General features: G+C 35.8%; 1 protein-coding gene across 4 annotated transcripts in view; it reads left to right on the plus strand.

The window, feature by feature from the left end:
* Positions 1–21,574, plus strand: part of SPATA17 (spermatogenesis associated 17) — a 182,541-nt gene that overhangs the window by 5,902 nt on the left and 155,065 nt on the right. For all 4 annotated transcript variants that reach the window (XM_032317202.1, XM_032317204.1, XM_032317203.1 and 1 more), the window contains exons 2-4: positions 7,858–7,947; positions 9,523–9,604; positions 21,300–21,350. In XM_032317202.1, coding sequence (XP_032173093.1) covers positions 7,858–7,947; positions 9,523–9,604; positions 21,300–21,350 — 223 coding nt within the window. The remainder of the gene's footprint in view (positions 1–7,857; positions 7,948–9,522; positions 9,605–21,299; positions 21,351–21,574) is intronic.

A 21,574-nucleotide genomic window follows, 5' to 3' on the forward strand; every position in this document is an offset into this window, starting at 1 on the left:
ATAAGAAGCAGGTGAAACTTTTAGAGACACAGAACAGATGATCTGAAACAAAAAATTCAGATGGACTTAATATCAGATTAAAATCCTGTAAATAAAACATCAGTGAACTTGAAGACCTTAGGTAAGACCTTAGATAGATATTGTTGGGTAGAGTGTTCTTTAGAAATTGATTAGCTTCAAATTGGTTGATAGTGTTGTTCAGGTCTTCTATATTATTATCGATTTCTTGTATAGTTGTCCTGTCAACTATTCAGAGAGACATGTTGAAATAGCTAACTGTTATTGTGAATTTGTTCTTTCTCCTTTTAGTTTTGTCAGGTTTTGTTTCACATATTTTGAAGCACTGTTATTAGGTTATTAGGTGCATACTCATTTAGGATTATTACATTTTCTTAATTAACCTCTTTATCATTACAAATGTCCTTATGCATGATCATTTTCCCATCTTTAGTTTACTTTAAATGTCAAAATTATTTTAAATTCTAAAACTATTTGAATAAAATAAAAGTTCTGAGATGCCATTCTTTTGTGTATGTATACATATATATATACATACATATATATTTAAAAATTCTGAAATAATCTGAAACTTAAAGAAGTTGCAATACAGTACAGAAGTTTTGTTTTTGTTTTTGTTTTTTCACAAATCATATGAGGGTAAGTTGCAACCTCATGACCCATTGCCCCCCATCCCCCCATTCTTTCACTTAAGGACATTGTATAACCAAAATTCCACCATCAAAATCAAGAAATTAACATTGATACATTTCTGCCATCTGATCTCCAGATTCCATTCAAGATTTGCCAATTGTTTGACTAATGTTCTTTATACCAAAAGGATTATATGTATCTTATCTCTTTAGTTAACTTTAATATGGAACATTTTCTCAGTTTTTCTTTGATTTTCATAACCACCTTATTTTTGAAAATCACAGATCAATTATTTTGTAAAAGTTCACTCAGTTTGGGTTTGTCTGATTTTTTTTTCTTCTTGATTAGATTCAGCTTATGTATCTTTGGCAGAAATGTCGCAGAAGTGGTCCTGTAATCTTTTTTAATGCATCCTACCAGATACTGCATAATTTTGATTTGTCCCATTACTGATGGTAACTATTTGGATTGTTGACTAAGATAGTTTCAGCTAGACTTCTCTACTGTTATGGTCTCTTTTTTTTCCCTTTGTAATTAGTAGGTATTTTCAAAAGTAGGTGATTTGAAACTGTGTATGTATTCCATTCCTCATTAATTTTTCAATTTATTTATTATGCATACTATTATGGACTCATAGGTTCCTATTCATTGGGTTAACATTACTTATATTACTTAGGTTCATGCTAGTATTGTCTTAGATTTGTCCAATGGGAGCCACTATAAGATTTTCTTTTGTGTGCTGATGATCGTAATACTTTCTTGCTTTCCGATGCACACAAAAAATGTTCAAGGCTCATCTTTTTCTTTTCCCACCCAAACTCTGGAGTCATCCATTTCTCCAAAGAATGCTTGCTGCTTTTAGTGGATGCTCATGCTATTGGGTGTTCCCACTTTCAGGGTCTCACAAGTGAACAGAGCAAGAAAAGATGTGTATATATGCTTTGTGTTCAGTCTGCATCTGTACTTCATTTATCCATCCACCCATGTATATATTGAAATCCATGTGTTTACATTGACAATTCCATTTCAAATCCAGCATCACAGGATTAACTCTAGTTTATCTCGTTCCTTTTCTAATGCTGCTGAACCTGGCTCTCATTATCTTTCATATATTCACTTATTGGACCAATCCTTCTGTATATAACAACACTTCTGTCACCGTAACCATAACTGTCCTCTCTTTTATGGATTCCCTTTTCCTGGAGTATGGGCTCCACCTCTCCATGTTGGATTATCACTCATTCCCCAGCTTGGATACCCTTTCCATCATTCTTGGGTTCTTACTCCCTGTTCCACCCAACCTTGTGGAGGCTTTCCTCACCTTTCCTTGACACCCAGAGTTAGGCCTTCTGTCCATGGGAACACTGTCCTTAGATTGTGACATCTTACCCCAGCCCAGGCCTACATATAGATAGATGCCCACCTTACCTACACAGGCTTAGCTGAGCCGCTGTGACTGCCCATTCCCCAACACTCCCAACCCTCTAGCACAGATTCCTGGTTTCCTTCCCCACTGCCAATTTCTTTAGGACTTAATTGTTCAGGAAATGAAGAGAAGGTAGAAGGAAGAGGTAGAAAAGTAAATAATCAAACACTTTGCAAATATGTTATGAATCTGCATGTTAATTCCTACTTTATGATCTAATACATATGTATTTATAACTCATTATTCATTGAGCTGTGAAATAATAATAATAATGAGGACTATTAATGAAAACACAACATGGCTTCTAGATTCTAAAATGTAGTTTATATTTTTCAACTAGTTATTGACCTCTTATTAGGCACATGAGTGATAATTAAAACACAGTATAGATTAAACATAGTTTCTGCCTTTAAGAAGCTTGACATCCTTGAGACCTAATAGTGAAGTGAGAAGCAAAAACTTTTACACATCAATATATTTTACAATGTAGGGCAGCTAATATTGGAATTTTATTCCTAGTATCTAAAGTAGTTAAAAGCCATATGGTAATGAGAAGCAAAGAAGATTGGGTTTTTAATCTAGTTTTAATTCAGGAGCTAGTACACATAGGTCAAACTAAACAGTATGTTGATACGTAAAATGTGTATTTTTTGCACATTACTGGAAAGACATTTAGCTACACATTTTTTTTCCATTTTCTATTTATTGTCAATTAATTTCCAGCAGCTAATGATACACATGAATATAGTGTTATCCGGGGTTATAGTACTTATTTCTAGTTGATGATAAAGTGACTGGAAACTTGCAGCTTTTTTCAATGTTTTATTACATTCCTGGTAATACTTTTGGTCTTTCATCATTATTAATTCATTTAGTATTCATTGTGATAATACTGATCATAATAAATTTATTTCAAATTCATGTAGATGTCATATTTTATTCACTGCTATAGGATTTTCATTGTAATTTGGAACTAATTAATATACCATTAAAATAAAGTGTTACCCACATTTTTCATTTTAAACACAAAAAGTCTAGCAGTTCATGACATATTGTATGAGTATTCAGCATCCCAGTGGTAACCCAAGTATCTGTAAATTTCATTTTTTAAGCAGTTAAAAAAAGGACAACAGAGAAATGTGTATGGAAGTTGAATTACAGCATAGAAATTAAAACTTAGCAGTAAGTTAACTACTAGTTATTTTTTAAAATATTTTCCTTTAATTAAGATGTATAGTTCTTATTAGTGTGTCTGTGCTTATGTTTATATACATTGGTGTTCATAAGTTTAAGAAGAAATAATTTAATCTTCTTCTTGACTATGTATTACGTGTTAGTATTATTACCAGAAGAGATTAGAAAACAAAGCCAAAACGGAAATATGATTGCTTATTCCACATTTCTAATAACAATAATAAATGAAGTGTAGGTTCAAGCTATACATTAGCTAAAAAGTATTAGATATATTTGTGTATCTTACTTCAATATTTTTTTCTTCCTTTTTAAAAAAATATTTTACCTATTTATTTTATTGAGAGAGCGGGAGCATGAGCAGGGGAAGGACCAGAGGGAGAAGCAGACTGCTTGCTGAGTAGGGAGCCCTTTGGAGGCTGGATCCCAAGCCCCTGGGATCATGACCTGACCTGAAGGCAGACGCTTAACCTACTGAGCCACCCAGGCACCCATCTCCTGTTTTGAAAGACTTGTTGATTGTTGGTGGGGTAGGAATGACAAGTATTTTCAGTATTTTAAATAAAGTATATTAAAAACAAGGAAAACAGATCTATAATCATATTAAATGTTAGGTTAAATACCCATAAAGAGCTGTTTTATCTCATCATGAATTTCACTTCACATCAGCCTTACTGAATAAAATTATTTTTTCCTTCTTCACACTCTATCATCTTTGAATTGCTTGCTCTACTGGACATTGTATTACTGTATCTTTTCTATTTTTGCTATAATGACATTTTATATTTTGTACTATCGTATTTTACTGGCTAGGATATGATTTTAAAAGAAAAAAGATTCCCTGGAATGCTGCAACTCTTTGAAACACTGACCTTGTCTTCATGACTTCTTCACAGCATTGGTACTGCTCAACCATGGTCTCCCTTCCTGCTATGTTACTATTAAGTTCCATAACACTGCAAAATACTGTCTCTTAAAATTCAACTTTCTTTTTTCTTTCCTTATTTAACGTCCTAAACTTTTGTGAGCTTTTTGTTCATATAAATGAAAAATTTCTGTATGTGTTTAAAGGCTGAATTATTTTTTACCAGCAATATTATGAGTTCCTGTTGTACTCCATTCTCACCCATACCTGGTATATCTGAAATTTTTGATTTTTTAAATAATTTTTATTAACATATAATGTAGTATTTGCCCCAGGGGTATAGGTCGTGAATTGTCAGGCTTACACACTTCACAGCACTCACCATAGCACATACCTTCCCCAGTGTCCATAACCCAACCACCTTTCCCTTCCCAGCAACCTCCCAGCAACCCTCAGTTTATTTTGTGAGATTAAGAGTCTCTTATGGTTTGTCTCCCTCCAGATCCCATCTTGTTTTATTTTTTCCTTCCCTACCCCCCAGACCCCCCACTCTGCCTCTCAAATTCCTCATATCAGGGAGATCATATGATAATTGTCTTTCTCTGATTGACTTATTTCGCTCAGCATAATACCCTCTAGTTCCATACATGTCATTGCAAATGGCAAGATTTCATTTCTTTTGATGGCTGCATTATACACACACACACACACACACACACACACACACACACCACCTCTTCTTTATCCATTCATCTGTTGATGGACATCTAGGTTCTTTTCATAGTTTGGCTATTGTGGACATTGCTGCTATAAACATTTGGGTGCACATGCCCCTTTGGGTCACGACATTTGTATCTTTAGGGTAAATACCCAGTAGTGCAATTGCTGGGTCATAGGGTATCTCTATTTTCAACTTTCTGAGGAACCTCCATGCTGTTTTCCAGAGTGGCTGCACCAGCTTGCCTTCCCACCAACAGTGTAGGAGGGTTCCCCTTTCTCTGCATCCTCTCCAACATCTATCATTTCCTGACTTGTTAATTTTAGCCATCCTGACTGTGTGAGGTGATATCTCATTGTGGTTTTGATTTGTATTTCCCTGATGCGGAATGACGTTGAGCACTTTCTCATGTGTCTGTTGGCCATCTGGATGTCTTCTTTGCAGACTTCAACTCTATTACAAAGCTGTAATCATCAAGACAGTATGGTACTTGGCAAAAGCAGACACATAGATCAATGGAACAGAATAGAGAGCCCAGAAATAGATCCTCAACTCTATAGTCAGCTAATCTTCGACAAAGCAGGAGTTCAATGGAAAAAAGAGTCTCTTCAACAAATGGTGTTGGGAAAATTGGACAGCCACATGCAGAAGAATGAAACTGGACCATTTCCTTATTCCACATACAAAAATAGATTCAAAAGGGATAAAAGGGCTCAATGTGAGACAGGACTCCATCAAAATCCTTGAGGGGAACACAGCAATCTCCTTGACCTCAGCTGCGGCAGCTTCTTGCTGGAGACATTGCCAAAGGCAAGAGAAGCAAGGGCAAAAACGAACTATTGGGACTTCATCAAGATCCAAAGCTTTTGCACAGCAAAAGAAACAGTCAACAAAGCCAAAAGGCAGTTGACAAAGTGGGAGAAGATATTCTCAAATGACATATCAGATAAATAGCTAGTATCCAAAATCTGTAATGAACTTGTCAGACTAAACGCCCAAAGATGAAATTTTTGATTTTTTACCGTAGATTTTGATGTCTTTTCATATCTTAGTCCCAGTTTATTTTATTGTTTTTAGGAGACTGATGATCTTCTATGACACAAAATTTTAATTTTATATTTGAAAATGGCTTGTGTGCACTCTTCTTTTTATTTTTTTTTCCTTTCTTTTTATTCCTCCTCTTTCACTTTCCTCCCATCTCCTATTTTTATCCTTCCTTCCCATGAAGTGATGGTTAAGAATCCAGCTTTTGGAGCCAAACTATGTAGGATAAAATTTCAGCTCCGACATTTATTAAGATGTGACCTTAGACGTATCCCTATACCTCTGTCTCCCTTAGTATCTTCCTTTGTTAAATGGGAATAATATTTTAATGTTGTGAGTAGGTATCGTGATAGACGCTCCTGTGTGACAGTCTTCACAGGAATTAAATATGTCTGTAATAGGCATGCTATTCCCCAGGAGAAAGCAGCTTTGGTAAGTCATAGACTGTTAGGAGAAACATCAGTTCCCTCTGAAGCCACTGAGGATGCATGTGGGAGAAAGGGGGTAATATTGTGGATTTTTAGATTTTAAAGTTTAGTGGAAAGACCATTATCAATCAGTCATGATACACGACTGTGTTAAATATTAAGAGCTATTGGAGTGTACAATGGTAAGGCCTGCTGTAGTCTGGGGAGTCGGAGAAGGCTCGGGGGACTGAAATACTTCAAGCTGTTCTCTCTGCCATGTGGAGCACAATCATTTGAACCAAGAATATGGTTTATACATGTCTCTCCTATAATTTTGTAGATGTAGAACAAACATACAATGATAATTGCACTTTCATTTCTTCTAATTGTCTAGAGTGTCCTCTTAACCTCACCGATTTGTGTAATTCTCTCTGCTTCTCTTCATATCTGGATCACTGATGGATGCATAGTTTTTGTTTTCCGTTTGCTTTTTTGAATCCTTTAGAGTCCTTTCTAGGTAACTCTCTTTTCTGCTTATCTGGGACTATAATCCATCTACTTGTTTCTCCAGCTTTTTGCCACTGACAGCGTAACTGCTCATCCTAGTTTCTTTCTCTTAGCCAACTTCATAGTATTGTTTAAGAATTTCATTATTTGAGGTTTTTTTCCCCCTTCTGTTTCTGTTCTAATTATAACATATAAATTTAGTGAAATCTATTTAGTTAATCTAGAATATAATAACCACAAAAAAATAACCTGTCCAAGGAAACACTATTTTGAGGGAATTAAAGCAAAATTAAGAAATAAATGGTTAGCCATTTTTAAGTCATTCAGCAAACATAAAGTGCTAATTAGGTGCCAACCAGCATTCTAGGAAAGAAATTACTTTGTGGTACATAGTAGTTGCCTTAAGCAATATCATATCTAATAGGGACGGGGAGGGAGAATTATAATGACTGGTAAAATTAAAATGGAGATCTGTCTTGACTAAACCTGTTTTTACTGTAAATCAGTAAAATCTAACAGCTGAATTTCTTGTCTTTATAAGCCTATGGCCCTGCCCCTGCTTTAGCTTAAATAGAGTTTCTGAGAATTCTATCTAGAATAAGCATTCTGGGATGGATTCATGTTACTTAGAGGCAGTTCAGTTAACTGATGCGTGGAGTCAAATATGCAGGCATTTTGATCTTGCATGATATGTGTAGTGGCATTCAAATAGTAAATTCAAGTAATTACAGTTTTAAAATAATGAAAAAAATGCATGTTGTTTTATTTCCTTATGAGAATCACTGGTAAATTAATTAGTTGCAAAATAGGTGATTACAAAAATGAAAGAAAAAGTAAAGCTGTTGAAAGCACATGGCCTCTCAGAGAAAGGTTAATTTTAAAAATATAGCTCATGATTTCCGAAATGCTTTATTTTGTATTTTAATTTTATTTAAAATGACATTTGAATTATAATTTTGGAAGAAATTAAAGGTTAAGTTTTAACAGGTTGATTTGCTTTGGAATTATATTAGTCACTAATGAAATGCTTTAAAAAATTTCTTTTTAGTGTTGTAGATGTATTTAGGAAAAAGGAGTATGATGCAGCAGTTAAAATCCAGAGCTGGTTTCGAGGATGTCAAGTTCGGGCATATATCAGGTATATGATTTTGTTACGGGAATGTCAGATATATGATAAAAACACACTCATTAGAAAATATGATTTATTCATGTAAGTGTTGATTACAAATAATCTTTTCCTTATAATGAACTTAATAAATTATATGATGTCTTTTTTTTTAAAAGATTTTATTTATTTATTTGATAGAGAGAGATCACAAGTAGGCAGAGTCAGGCAGGGGGTGGGGGAGGGGGGAAGCAGACTCCCTGCTGAGCAGAGAGCCGGATGCAGGGCTTGATCCCAGGACCCTGAGATCATAATCTGAGCTGAAGGCAGAGGCTTAACCCACTGAGCCACTCAGGAGCCCCTATATGATGTCCTTTTTAAAGAAATAACTTTTTCTGGTCTTTTCTTACATATCAAAAAACTAAATTATATCAACCATATCTCTAATTTTAAAAAATACTCAATATCATAATTAGATTAGATTCTTTCCTTCGAATTCCATAGGATATGACAAATGACTGGACTTTATTTATAGCAATGAATTCACTGATTGTTAAGAAAGGAAAAACAGGGAGCCTGGGTGGCTCAGTGGGTTAAGCCTCTGCCTTTGGCTCAGGTCATGATCTCAGGGTCCTGGGATCGAGTCCCGCATCGGGCTCTCTGCTCAGCGGGAAGCCGGCTTCCCCCTCTCTCTCTGCCTGCCTCTCTGCCTACTTGTGATCTCTCTCCTGTTACATGAAGAAATAAAAAAAAAAAAAAAAAATCTTTAAAAAAAAAAAAGGAAAAACAAAATAAAATAAAACAAAGGAAGTTGTTCCAGTCTTCAGCATGTTGATCCATAAGGGCAAATGATATGAGAATGCTGTAGTCCTGATTGTAAAGAGACTAAAGCTGTACTCCCTATCGTAATTGCTCTCACTTTTTCTTCAGCACTCAAACTTTCCTTCAGTCTCTCACAATTCTGAAAAGCATTGCCTGGATAAGGTGGAAGAAGAAAAAACCTAGTACATAATAACTCATTCAGATGATCAAGTGGGGTTATAGTGTCTAGTGTCTTCTGTTAGCTCGTGGGAGCCTGACTTGCAGATCCATGCGAAGATGAGATTTCTCTTTTGGCCCCCCCATACCAATGAGGAACATGACAACAAAGAGAGTATTTTTTTAATTCAGCAGATTAATTTGTCATTAGCTTGGATTGACTGGGAAATATAAGCATGAAAAAGGAAGTGTTTCCTTACCTCAAGAATTACTTCAAAGTACTTACGATGACTTATACCAATATTGCCTGGCTTATTTCTTGTTCCTTTGGCCTGTTTTATAGTCTTAACATTCAAAAATATTTCCAAGAATTAGTATTGAAAAATATTTGAAATTTAAAGATATTTAATCATAAGCCCAAAAGGAATACTGAATATTTATTTCTGTCCCTTTTTTCTACTTTTAGAAATGGTTAATTCTATTGCAGAATGATAGTTCTACCCTTTAAAAGTACACAAAAATTTGCCTTTGAATTTGAGTTATTGAATTGTGGAAGATACAGTCTAAGAAAAAATTTTAAACAATAATCTTGTTCAAGGAAGCATACTAATAAGTCTATTTTTCACCCAGGTATTTACATAGAGTAGCAACTGTTATTCAAAAATGGTGGAGAGGTTACTCAGGCAGAGAAGAGTATCGGCTACTTGTAAAGGTAAATATTATAAAATTTATGTATGTTAGCATTTGAATTATACAATGTACTGTAACTTTAGTCATATTTACATGCAGCGTGGAAGTTATTGCTATAAATATTTACATAAAAAGAAAACTGGGCTTGGGATGCCTGGGTGGCTCAGTTGGTTAAGCTGCTGCCTTTGGCTCAGGTCATGATCCAGGGTACTGGGATCGAGTTCTGTGTTGGGCTCCTTGCTCAGTGGGGAGCCTGCTTTTCTCTCTGCCTTTGCTGCTCTGCCTGTCACTCTGCCTCCTTGTGCTCTCTCTCTCTCTAACAAGTAAGTAAATAAACAAAATCTTAAAAACAAAAACAACAACAACAAGAAAATTGGGCTTAAATTTTAGAATGAGACCTCTTCTGAAAAGCCTTTTCTGATTTTCCATGGAGAATTGATGACTCATTTCTTCGTACCCAGATGACACCAGACATTTTCTTTTTGTTAAAGTAACTTTCACAGTGTATGCATTTATGTGCACTTATTTGTCAATGATTTTCTCCAGGTTCTAGGTGTTGAGCCCTTTCAGGGTAGGCACAGCAGCTTTTTCATTTTTGGGCCATCAACACTTAGATTAATCCCTGTTTCATAACATAGTCAGTACACATTAAATGAATTAAAGTGGCCAAAATTAATTCTACAAAATATAAAAATAAGGTGATTTTAGCATTGTCTGTTATTGGCTGTGGGGATATCGGCTGCTGGGATATTTTCAAGATTTGCCATAAATGTGGTTTACCACAACCATCTCTGTGCACTGATAGTCTTGTAGAAGTATATGGTAGCATGCCAACTTACACTTCAGCTAAGAGCTTTAGGATAATAAGAAAAAAACATTTTTTTTTAATACAAAGTGAGAAAGCTTCTAATTAGTGGCCTACTTCATTTAGTTTTTGGTTTGTTACTATTTTTGACTATAATAACGTAAATTTGTTTCTCATTTGTTCTTGATTAGTTGCATCTAAGTGAAATTAAAAGATATAGAGAGGGAAAGATAAAAGTAAGTAGGTAAGTAAGCGATAAGCATTCACCTTTAGTGAAAAAAACTTTAAAACATGTTGAAAAAGTATAGGAACTGTTTGGAGGAAGAGCCTACTATTTTAAATTTAGTGAAACTAAGTATTCAAACAGAAATTCTGCCCTGAACTTTTTTGTAACTGTTGGGTCTCTCTTATAGCTAGTTTTAAAACCACAGTGATGCTTTTACGGCACAGATGCTTAACCAACTGAACCACCCAGAGGGTTATTTCAAAACTCTGTGTGTGTGTGTGTGTGTGTGTGTGTGTGTGTGTGTCTTCTTGATCATCAAGCGTTATGGCTTTGTCCAGAATCAATTATTAGGGGCACCTGGGTGGCTCAGTGGATTAAAGCCTCTGCCTTCGGCTCAGGTCATGATTCCCAGGGTCCTGGGATCGAGCCCTGCATCGGGCTCTCTGCTCCGCAAGGAGCCTGCTTCCCCCTATCTCTCTGCCTGCCTCTCTGCCTACTTGTGATCTCTGTCTGTCAAATAAATAAATAAAATCTTTAAAAAAAAAAAAAGAATCCATTATTATCTTTGTTAAATAGCAATTTTCTAACTCTGTCATTTTTTCTACATTTACTTGTTAACATGTTACTATAAGAAAAAGCTCTTTTCTTTGTCCTTTTTAAAATTTTTTATATCAGTATGAACTCATGGATTCCTGTTTTATTCAGTGGGCTATACTAAATTACTGTCACTAATTGGTTTGGTGTTCAAATTGATTTGGTCAGCAGAAGCTCCTTCTTCAAACCCACTTTTAATAGAATCAGATTACTTAGATGGGATGATCAAAAAATTAAGGTATTTTCTTTGGAATGCTGAGTGATCTTTAGCCCCATTATTCATTCATAGTTGGGGGTCTATGTCAATGTATAGACAAGACAATAAAATATATGTATGCATATGGCTTTCCATGAGCATTACTGACTTAACTTCCATTGCTGGAATTGCTACTTACAAGCCACTAGTAAGAAGGTTATAAATGATTGAGACCTCTTTTATCAAATATACAAGAGTATAAACATTTCAGGGGCTATTATCAATGTATTCAACTTGGGAATCTGTATTTATTCTAATGACGTTGAGGTTGCTGAAAAAATATTTTTAAAAATTCATATGGGGGGGCACCTGGATGGCTCAGTGGGTTAAGCCGCTGCCTTCGGCTCAGGTCATGATCTCGGGGTCCCGGGATCGAGTCCTGCATCGGGCTCTCTGCTCAGCGGGGAGCCTTATTCCTCCTCTCTCTCTCTCTCTGCCTGCCTCTCTGCCTACTTGTGATCTCTCTCTGTCAAATAAATAAATAAAATCTTTAAAAAAAAAATTCATATAGGGGTTCCTGGGTGGCTCAGTGGGTTAAGCCTCTGCCTTTGGCTCAGGTCATGATCTCAGGGTCTTGTGATCGAGCCCCACATCAGGCTCTCTGCTCAGCAGGGAGCCTGCTTCCTCCTCTCCAAACGCCTGCTTCTCTGCCTATTATGTGATCTCTGTCACATAAATAAATAAATAAAATCTTTAAAAAAATTCATATAAAGATCAATTCTAGGAAATTTGTTTTGTTACTTTAGTGTCTTAACTGAGTTTGATCAAAAAGAATATCACTCAGCATGATCACTAAATTATTCTCCAATTTTGTATCTAATTATCTTTGAGCTCTTGGGGTAAAAATGATAGAGATTTTCCTCATTTAGATTGGTTCTGATAGTTTTTAAGTCTGTTAAGCTATAAGCTATTTTAGGACAGTTCTGTTTTATTTATTCCTTTTTTGCCATTATGTATACAGGACCTAACATAAAAATCTCAAATAACATAATTGGACCTCAATAAGTAATTATTGAATGAAATTATAATAGCTGTCATTTACTGATTGACTACTATGCCTAAAATATTGTAGCAAACATTTTTTAAAAAGATTATTTATTTATTTATTAGAGATCACAAGTAGGCAGAGAGTCAGGCAGGGGGCGGGACCGCTGAGCAGAGGGTCTGATGTGAGGCTTGATTCCAGGACCTGAGATCATGACCTGAGCTGAAGGCAGAGGCTTTAAATTTAACCCACTGAGCCACCCAGTCACCCCTGTAGCAAACATTTTTGTGTTTAATGTGTATACCAACTAAAGTCTCACACAAGTCCTATGAATATTATCACTGTTGTATAGATGAAGGATTTTAGTCTCAGATATGGTTACTTCCCCAAAGACATACTGTTAGTGATGTGTGGAGAAAAGTTAAAACCCAGTTTGATGTGATTCTAAAACGCTTATTTACTGAAGCTGATAAGGCAGTTGAAATTCAGGTCACTATTGAAGAATTCCCTCCTTTGGGTTATACAGAAGTCCATGAAGCTTAAGTAGTGCTAACATACCAGAGATCCCCACCTTTGTGGAGCTTCATTCAGAGGAAGTCCTTTGTCCTGGCCCATGTATTTGATCTTCAGTGTTCATCCTTTGAGTACTCTCTGGCTGGTGGGCCACATAAAAGGAATGGGAATTTTTGTCAATATCCCAATATCCCTATTACTTCCAGTCCTGTCTCCTTCACAGGTGCCACCAACTTTAGTCCTAGAGTTTTAGCCACCTTGGAACACTGGAAAAAATAAAATTAAGATGTTAAAAAAAAAAAAAAAAGAAGCGACAGTAATGCCAAATGTTACATTTCCTTATTTTAAAAAGCTAATGCCCAGCTCTTCCCCAGACATGTGGAATCTTTTATTTCTCTTTCTCTGCCCATATCTCTCCTCTTACTATCTCTCTCCCATTCCAGCATAATTTCTCAGAGCTCAGGTTTTAAGAAAGAGAAGCTCAGTAGGGATGCACAGTCACACATAAGCCATCTGAGGCAAAACACATGAAAGGACCTGCTACATTCTTGGGTTGGGGGGTAGGACAGGAATTAAAGAAGTCTACAGGAATTGTTTAAGTCTATGTTAATTATCCTGTCACACACATAGTCTGTAGTAACTGTGTTTAAATCGTCATTTCCCAAATTTATTATGCATATATTTTTTTTGACCTAACAGCTATATACGCAATAATAGCAATGCCATGAGTGAGGCTTTGAAATTGGGAATGAGCATGGTGTGATGGGAGGTGGGAGGGATGTTGATCTGGGTGGCTCAAAGAATTTGGGGACTAGCAGAAGGTTGGTGTGAATGTGACTTTTAAAAAGTAATTTCCTACATTTTAAAAGGAATTTCTTATTTAAAAACTTTATATTCATAACACCCACTGGGTGTGGTGCATAAACAATGAATTTTGGAACACTATATTTTGGAACACAGTATATTATTTAATATTTTCCAACAATCTATTAAGTAGAAAGTGCATTTGTTATTTTCATTTTATGGATAGAAAAATGGGAGCTCAGGAAGATGTGGTGGTTTGCCTCAAGTTCTCAGTTTCTGATCCATATAGATCCACATGCTAACTCCTTATTAAAATCTCTGTGTGTCCCTCAGGTACCCCAAACCTGTTCCTCCTTATGTATTCCTTCATTCAGATAAATGGTACAACCATTCAACCAGAAAGCCAGTCATCCTAGGCTCTCCACTATCTCCTCCTCACTACCCTTTATTTCCTATCAGCCATCAAGCACTTTCCATTTCCCCTCATAAAAGTCTCTTGACTTCAGTCCAAATATCATCATTTTACTTGCATGCCTACGGCCCTTGCCATAGCATACTACAAAAAGTTTACATTTTTCATGTGACATGTCAGGTTTTTCACAGTCTCTGATTGCTTTTTCTCTAACCTCGCTTCTTGCTACACCTGTATAAAATATACTTTGGACACATTAAATCATTGGCCATTGCCAAAATACACAGCGTCCTACAAGTATTTTACAAATGCCCCGTACCTTGCCAAGAATGCCTTCCCTCCCTCCTTCGCTCTGACCTGCCTCCCGTGGGTCCAGAGCCCTACTTACTCTTCCAGACTTGACTTTAACATTAACCTTCCCTGATCTCCTGAAGCTGAGTGTACAATCGTGGGAGACTGCAGATACCAGGTGTGCCTTCCTAGCTTTTTCATGTAGGCATTTGTCCCACTGTTCTTCATCTACATCTCTTATTTGACTGGGAGCTCCTGAATGGCAGTAACTGTTTAATTTTACTGTATCACAAATATATCACAGCAAATGACACATAGAAAGCCTGCCGACATTTTTGCTAACTGATTACGTGATTCACAGGGATATATATGTTGGAAGACTTTGCTGTGGTCAACACAGCTGGTGATTTTATCTGTGCATCAAAATTATTCACTACCCTCTTCTTCACACAAGAGTGATTCTTTACCATCTCATTGATTTTGGGCTAAGCCATGTGATGTGGGCGGATGGGACATATGCCACACTCAAGATGAAGCTTTAAGAAGCTTTCTCCCTCTTTCCTTCTGGCATAAGAATGGCACACCTCAGTCTTGGGCCGCTCCTTCATCCTGGGGGTTAAGAGGAAGAGACGTAGAGCATAGATAACTATAGGGAACCCTAGTCTACCCATAATGTGAAGGAGAAACTCTTTGTTTCCTAAGCTACTAAGACAGCTGCATTTTTATCTCCGCAGACCTGATTAATGGTTATAATGATAATAAAAGTGTGCATGTTTATAAGAAACATTCCGAATGGGGCACTAAGTGAAGCTTACAAAAAAGATGTTTTCAGCTTTTTGAGTTTGTGATGATGTTAGGACACCTCCATGTGGTGGTATCTTGTAAGGCGATTTTGTAGAGTCTCTCGGCAGAGTGTTTGGCATATAATAATTAACACTCCACAAATGCTTATTAAAGCGAACACTTGAATGGGAGTTTAGACTAAGAGTCAGAGCTGGAGACAAAGATTTTAGAACCATCTTTGCAAGATGACTGGTTTTTCTACCTCATGGGGAAAAAATATATCTCAAGAATAGAGCAGAGGGCCAAGAATTAAGGCTTGTGGAACACATTAGGTAGGATTTAGGCGGAGGAAAGGGAATTATAGACAGATAATAACTAGAAAAGCAGAGACACAATATCCCAGTAACCAGAGGAGAGAACGCCTAGCAAATTTGGCATTGTCAACAGGCTCAGATGTGTCAAAGTCACACAGAAAATGAACTGAGAGAGATCCTAGGATCTCCTTAGATAGGTTCAATAGTTTTAGACAACCTCCCTCAAAATTCTATTAACTAAAATATTTCTATCTAGCTTTTAAATAATTTTCATATTGACAGCAACTAGCTTATCCAGTCCTGAAGGATCAATGGGTTCTCCACTACAGTGCCTTCATTAACTCGGAATAATAGATCATTTCTAGGTGTTGGTTTTTCTTTGCACGTGTGTGTGTGTGTGTGTGTGTGTGTGTGTGTGTGAGAGAGAGAGAGAGAGAGAGAGAAAGAGAGAGAGAGAGTGATTTGACTCTTGGTTCCTTCATGACCATTGTTTTTGCTTCTTTTTATTCCCTACCTCCATTTCTGACCTTCCAGCTTACTTCCAGGGCACTGTTCCTGGCAAGATAGCCCGAATTTGTCCATCTTAGGGGTCTAGGATTGTTGATTCACAACCTTGAAAATATTTTCCTGTTAGTGAAAATTGATGGTATCTGGTGTGTGTGCTCGGTGCATATGGGTTTCATACCTGCTGAACTCTAGTTTTACTGCAACTTGTTTTTCCCACTGGATACTCAAACGGTCCTGCTTTTTTGGGAGCGTTCTTTCTTTCTTTTCTTTTTCTTTTTCTTTTTTTTTTTTTAAGATTTATCTTTAGAGATTGAATGTGAGGTGGGGAGGGGCAGAGAAAGAGGGAGAGAGAAACTTCAGCAGAAGGACCTCCAAATCAGTTGTAAGCTAATAAGGTAACATTTATCACCCTTTAGTGTCAGAGCAGAAAACTGAAACATATTTTTTCCTTTCAGGGTATTGCAGTTTAGATAAATACTAAAGGCTGGATAACTTAGGTGTCTGACCTACTGGTATTAATTTAAAACTTTATTAATGTATTTTCACCATAATTATGAAATGAATTTAGAGTTGGTTCTCCTGGTTTTAAAGATTATGCTAATAATACTTGTAAGAAATAATATACTTGGCATTTAATTTTGTATGTGGAAGAAAGAAAGGGTGTTTTAAAAATCAGATGTTGATAATGAACAGATTGGTATCATTTGCCAACAAACAAGGCAAAGCATATGCACAAAATACTCACGATTATTTGATAATAAATCATTTTAACGATTTTACTCAAAATTATGAAATGAGGATAGCACTGATGTGGAAAATAACAAAGGCTCATGCTCATCATATCTGTTATCCATATGTGCATGGCTTCTAAAGGTTCCATTGTCATCACTTTAATGCAGGTGTTTCCTTTGTACTGTTCAGTCTAAAAAATAAAGCCAGCTGATCTGGTTGGGTTTATATGGCTGTAATACTTAGAATTATTATGAATATGTATTGCTTTCAGTGTTCTGCTTTTGAGAAGCAAAGGAAAAAAAAAAGAGAGAGAGAGAGACAGATAGAAATCAAAAAACAGACTTCACTATGGAGAACAAACTGATGTTAACCAGCGCGGAGGTGGGTGGGGGATGGGTGAAATTGGTGACGGGGATTAAAGTTTATTCTTACTGTGGTAAGCACTGAATAATGTGTAGAGTTGTTGAATCACTGTATTAATAAGAACACTATATGTTAACTATACCAGAATTAAAGTGAAACCTTTAATTAAAAAAACAAACAAACTGAAGAAACCTTTTTTTAGTGTTGTGCTTTTGAAAATGATTGACTTTATCCTCCTTGAAACTCACTTTTTGGGGGGGGTTTTAACCTAAATACTCAACAGTAAAGGAAATATTAGGTCATCTATGGTATGTTCATGTAGTAAAATACCATGTAGTCTTATAGATAAAAATATGGGAACAAGGAACTTAAAAATGGGGAACAAGAAATATCTGTTTTAAGTCTGTCCAAACCAAATAGAAGAACCTTTAGGAGAAATCAAGCCACTAGGGGTTGAAGGAGAGGAATTTGCATTTAGAGTTTAAGACTTAAGACGGGGAACATTTCTAGTTCCCAGGGTCTGGAACTTGGCTGTGGATTTCATAGTTAAATATGTTGCCTGTATGAATTTGACCATTAGCTTGATGCCAGAATTTTTAGAGTGTACTTGGGGCAGTCAGGGAGAAGTGAGGAGGAGGGAGGAAGGAGTTAATAAGTAATGGGATACCTGAAGTATGACGATATTGAATAGGATAGAGAGTCTTAAGTGTGGCAAGCTTGAGATTAAAAAGTAAACTTTTGGTTTGTTGTTGTTGTCCTTTTTGATGGAGTACTTCTTACTGGTATGGAATGGTTTGAAAGTGCTTTGCAACTAAGAGAATGCCAGCTTCTTCTCTTGGAGTAGGGGAGAAAAGATAGTTTCTTTGATAAATGCTTGCAAGAAAAACAGGAGAGAGGAGGTTTGGACAGCTGGAAAAGAATGGCAAGGGGAGTAATATGGACATGGAGGTGAAGAAATAAAAAGAGTAATTTGATCAGATAGAGCTTTTAAAGGAGTGGAGTAGTAACAGATAATTGAGGGGAGAAATTGGGACCTGATTGTGGTAAGCTTTGAGTATCACTTGACCTCCAAGAGGGTGGTTCTCATTTATCCCCAACCACCCTCCCATTGTAATTCACCCGATAGAAAGAAAAAAGAAAGAAACTCAAAATATGAAACATGCTTCCATTGGTAATCATGGTCTAGTCCCAATGAATAGCAACCCTGTCTAAAAGATCCACATAGATACCAACCACGCAGAAGATTATGTTTGTAAAAGGAATAAATCTTCCAAAAACTTTTTCAGAAACCTTGTAAAAATTGAGGGGGATGACGTGGCCAAGGCCATGCAGTTAACAAATGGTTGACTTAGTGTTCGTCAGAAATACTTCCTGTGCTCTCTGTTGTAAATGTAACATATCAGTTCTGTTTACCCCTCTTCCTCTCTTTCTGTCCCCTCTTTCCCCTCTCTTTCCCTTTCTTTGTTCACCAGATACTGGGGAAACATCTGTAATTGAGTTTCATATTTTCATTACAATGAAACTATTACCATTTATGCTTGATCTTCACTCCAGATTTTTAGTCTTAGTAGACTTAGTATTTTATGATAAAATGAGAAATTAATAAATAGTAAGAAAAATTTTAAGAATTTTGTCTGTTGGGAAATTACAATAGCTTGTCATTGTTGGATAGACTATTAATATTTAGTAGCTAGGATATTCTGTGCTTATCCAACTCCCATGCATTGGAAAAACAAATTTTGAGGACAGAATTCTAGACAATAGTAGTAGGAACAACGGCTTTTGTATGATTTGTATTTTAACTGCTCATATCCCAAAAGAACAAATACTAATAAAACAAGTAGTATCATTATTCGGAATGGAAATAAATAGACTTAGATGAGAGGAATTTTACAAAATATTTAAGTGTCTAAATGTGTCTCATAGATAGCTTATGAAAATGAACAATTCATTCACAAATTTTTTTGGGTGTTTTTAACATTTTGGTAAAATACACATAGCATAGAATTTACCATTTGTACCATTTTTAACTGCACTGTTATTCAGCGGCAGTAAGTATATTTATGTTTTTATGCAACTATCACCACTACCCATCTCCAGAATTTCTCCTTCATCTCAAATGGAGACTACTCATTAAACAATAGCTGCCCCCTTCCTCTAGCCTCTGGTAACTGCTGTTCCACTTTCTGTCTCTGGGAATTTGACTATTTCACACACCTCTTATAAGCGGGAATATGCAATATTTTTCACATAAATATATTTTTGTTACTTTCCAAAGCAAATACATTTAACATCAGTGATTCACATGAGAATGATAAACTAGAATCAAAGTGCTATTCCACCTTTAGCAATGAAAGTCAGAATTCGTACACTTAAAAGCTAGATTGCTTTTTTCTCTGTCTTCAGAATAAAATTTAACCTCTTATATTTTGGAATTTTACTAATGGTTAAACTGCATACTTTCAACTACAAAATGTGTTTAGCAGCAGCAGTGATAATCCTTTTTATAATCATCAACTATGTCCCAAGCCCCTTAAAATTTTTATCTCATTTTAATCTTCACCTCAACTCTTCAAAGTGTGTGCTGTTCCATATTCTGAGCCTGGAAGTCAAGACTGGCTGGCTTTGAGTAACTTGTCCAAAGCCACACAGCTGATAAAAGCAACATCAGCACATGAACTCAGGTCTGTGACTTGAAAGCTCAGAAGCACTCAGTGCTGCTAACTGAACAGCAACATAATAAGGGTAAGAAACATTACCTCTTTCTGAACCTAGACATTTTAGATATGTAATTTTTAGTATGTTCCACCTGTGTAAAGTCATTTAATGGTTATCTCTGCATCAGTATAACTTGAAGAAATAAGGTATTAAGGTGACTCTTTTAACTTCACCGCAAATGCCAAGAACTATGTCTCGCTTACTATGACGAAGAATGAGAATTTAAAATGAAGTAACATCATTGTGTTCATTTGTAAATAACATATTGCAGCCAACTGTTTCTTAATTGCTCAGACTGTTGATAAATAATCCAGCCCTGCTGCTCTCCACAGACAATTTGCTTTGGATCAGACAAGGCAATTCAAACAATCCTAATTACAGTGAAACCCTTTTATATGAATTTCTGTTTATTGCAGGGAAGAAAACCCCTATATAAAAGGTTAAGGCACTTACCTCCGATTTTTGACTGAAACACAGCACCTGTTACCTAAGCTCAAGTTATGTTAGTCAAATGAATTTTGATTGAATAAAAATGGATAAAATAGTATTTAGATCAAAAATGTATATTTCATTGCTTTTACTATTTATTATACTGTCATGAATTATGTTAAATATATGTTTTTAATTAAAAGATATAACAGATGTAGAAACTTCATTTAAAGCAGTATTTGTCTTGAAATAAGCTATGTTGCTAAATGATTATGTACTGTAACAGAGATTTGTATATTAATAGACAAATGTATCTATACTAGAAAGAAACCAAGACCTTAGGAAGTCTTCCCTATATCAGGGGATTTGCTGTAACATGATATCATTGTATTTATGATTTTATGGTGTTAAAATGAATATTAAATGAAACAAAATTCCCAGGGATTACTCAGGAGGCAGCTAAGTACATAACATTTTGTACAGATGGTTGGAAGGCACAATTTTGCTCCATCACTGCATCCATATCCTTGAACGATTTCGACTGAAGACAGCATTTCTTTGAATTTTTCATTAAACCAGACGTCTTGAAATATGAATTCCTTTTATGTTTCTGTGAGTTTTGGCTAAAAGAACCCCAGTGAATAAATCATACAATACTACGTGTCACCAGCACTTGTGAATATTTCTGCTTTGTTATTCTATTCTCAGTAGAGCACCATTGATTATCAAACTCAGCGGAGAGCATTTTATGATCATATATCTCCATTAGCTCCTAGTTTGACTACCATAGATTTTTCTGGTTAAGCCTGCATTATGTATTAGGAAGCCTATCTCTTCAATACAAAGTTTGATTTCATTTTTCTAAACCCAGAACTCTTATTATGTATTATGTATAAAGATTCTTATCTTTTATATGTAAAAATAGGCTTCACTGTCTTTGTGTAACTGAGCTATAGGCCTTTTTTTCTTTTTTCCTGATTCACAGTTCGCATCTTGTGCTATGAAGATGAATTTCTACAACGCAATGGCTGTCAGGGTAAATATTTCTTCACTTGTTAAACAAATGAAAAGTCAATTGTGCCCTGAATTCGCTTTTAATAAAATGAGCAAGCCAGAATAATGCAAATTTGATTGATATGCTAATGGTTAGAGAGAAAAGAGGACATAGTTAAAAAGTTAGTTATACTAAATAATCTTGGCAGTATTAAAAATTAGAGTAAAATGTAAAACATGTAATTATCAGTGCTTATGTTTTAGAAT

The sequence above is a fragment of the Mustela erminea genome, chromosome 17 (genome assembly GCF_009829155.1).
Source record: "Mustela erminea isolate mMusErm1 chromosome 17, mMusErm1.Pri, whole genome shotgun sequence".
NCBI lineage: Eukaryota > Metazoa > Chordata > Mammalia > Carnivora > Mustelidae > Mustela > Mustela erminea.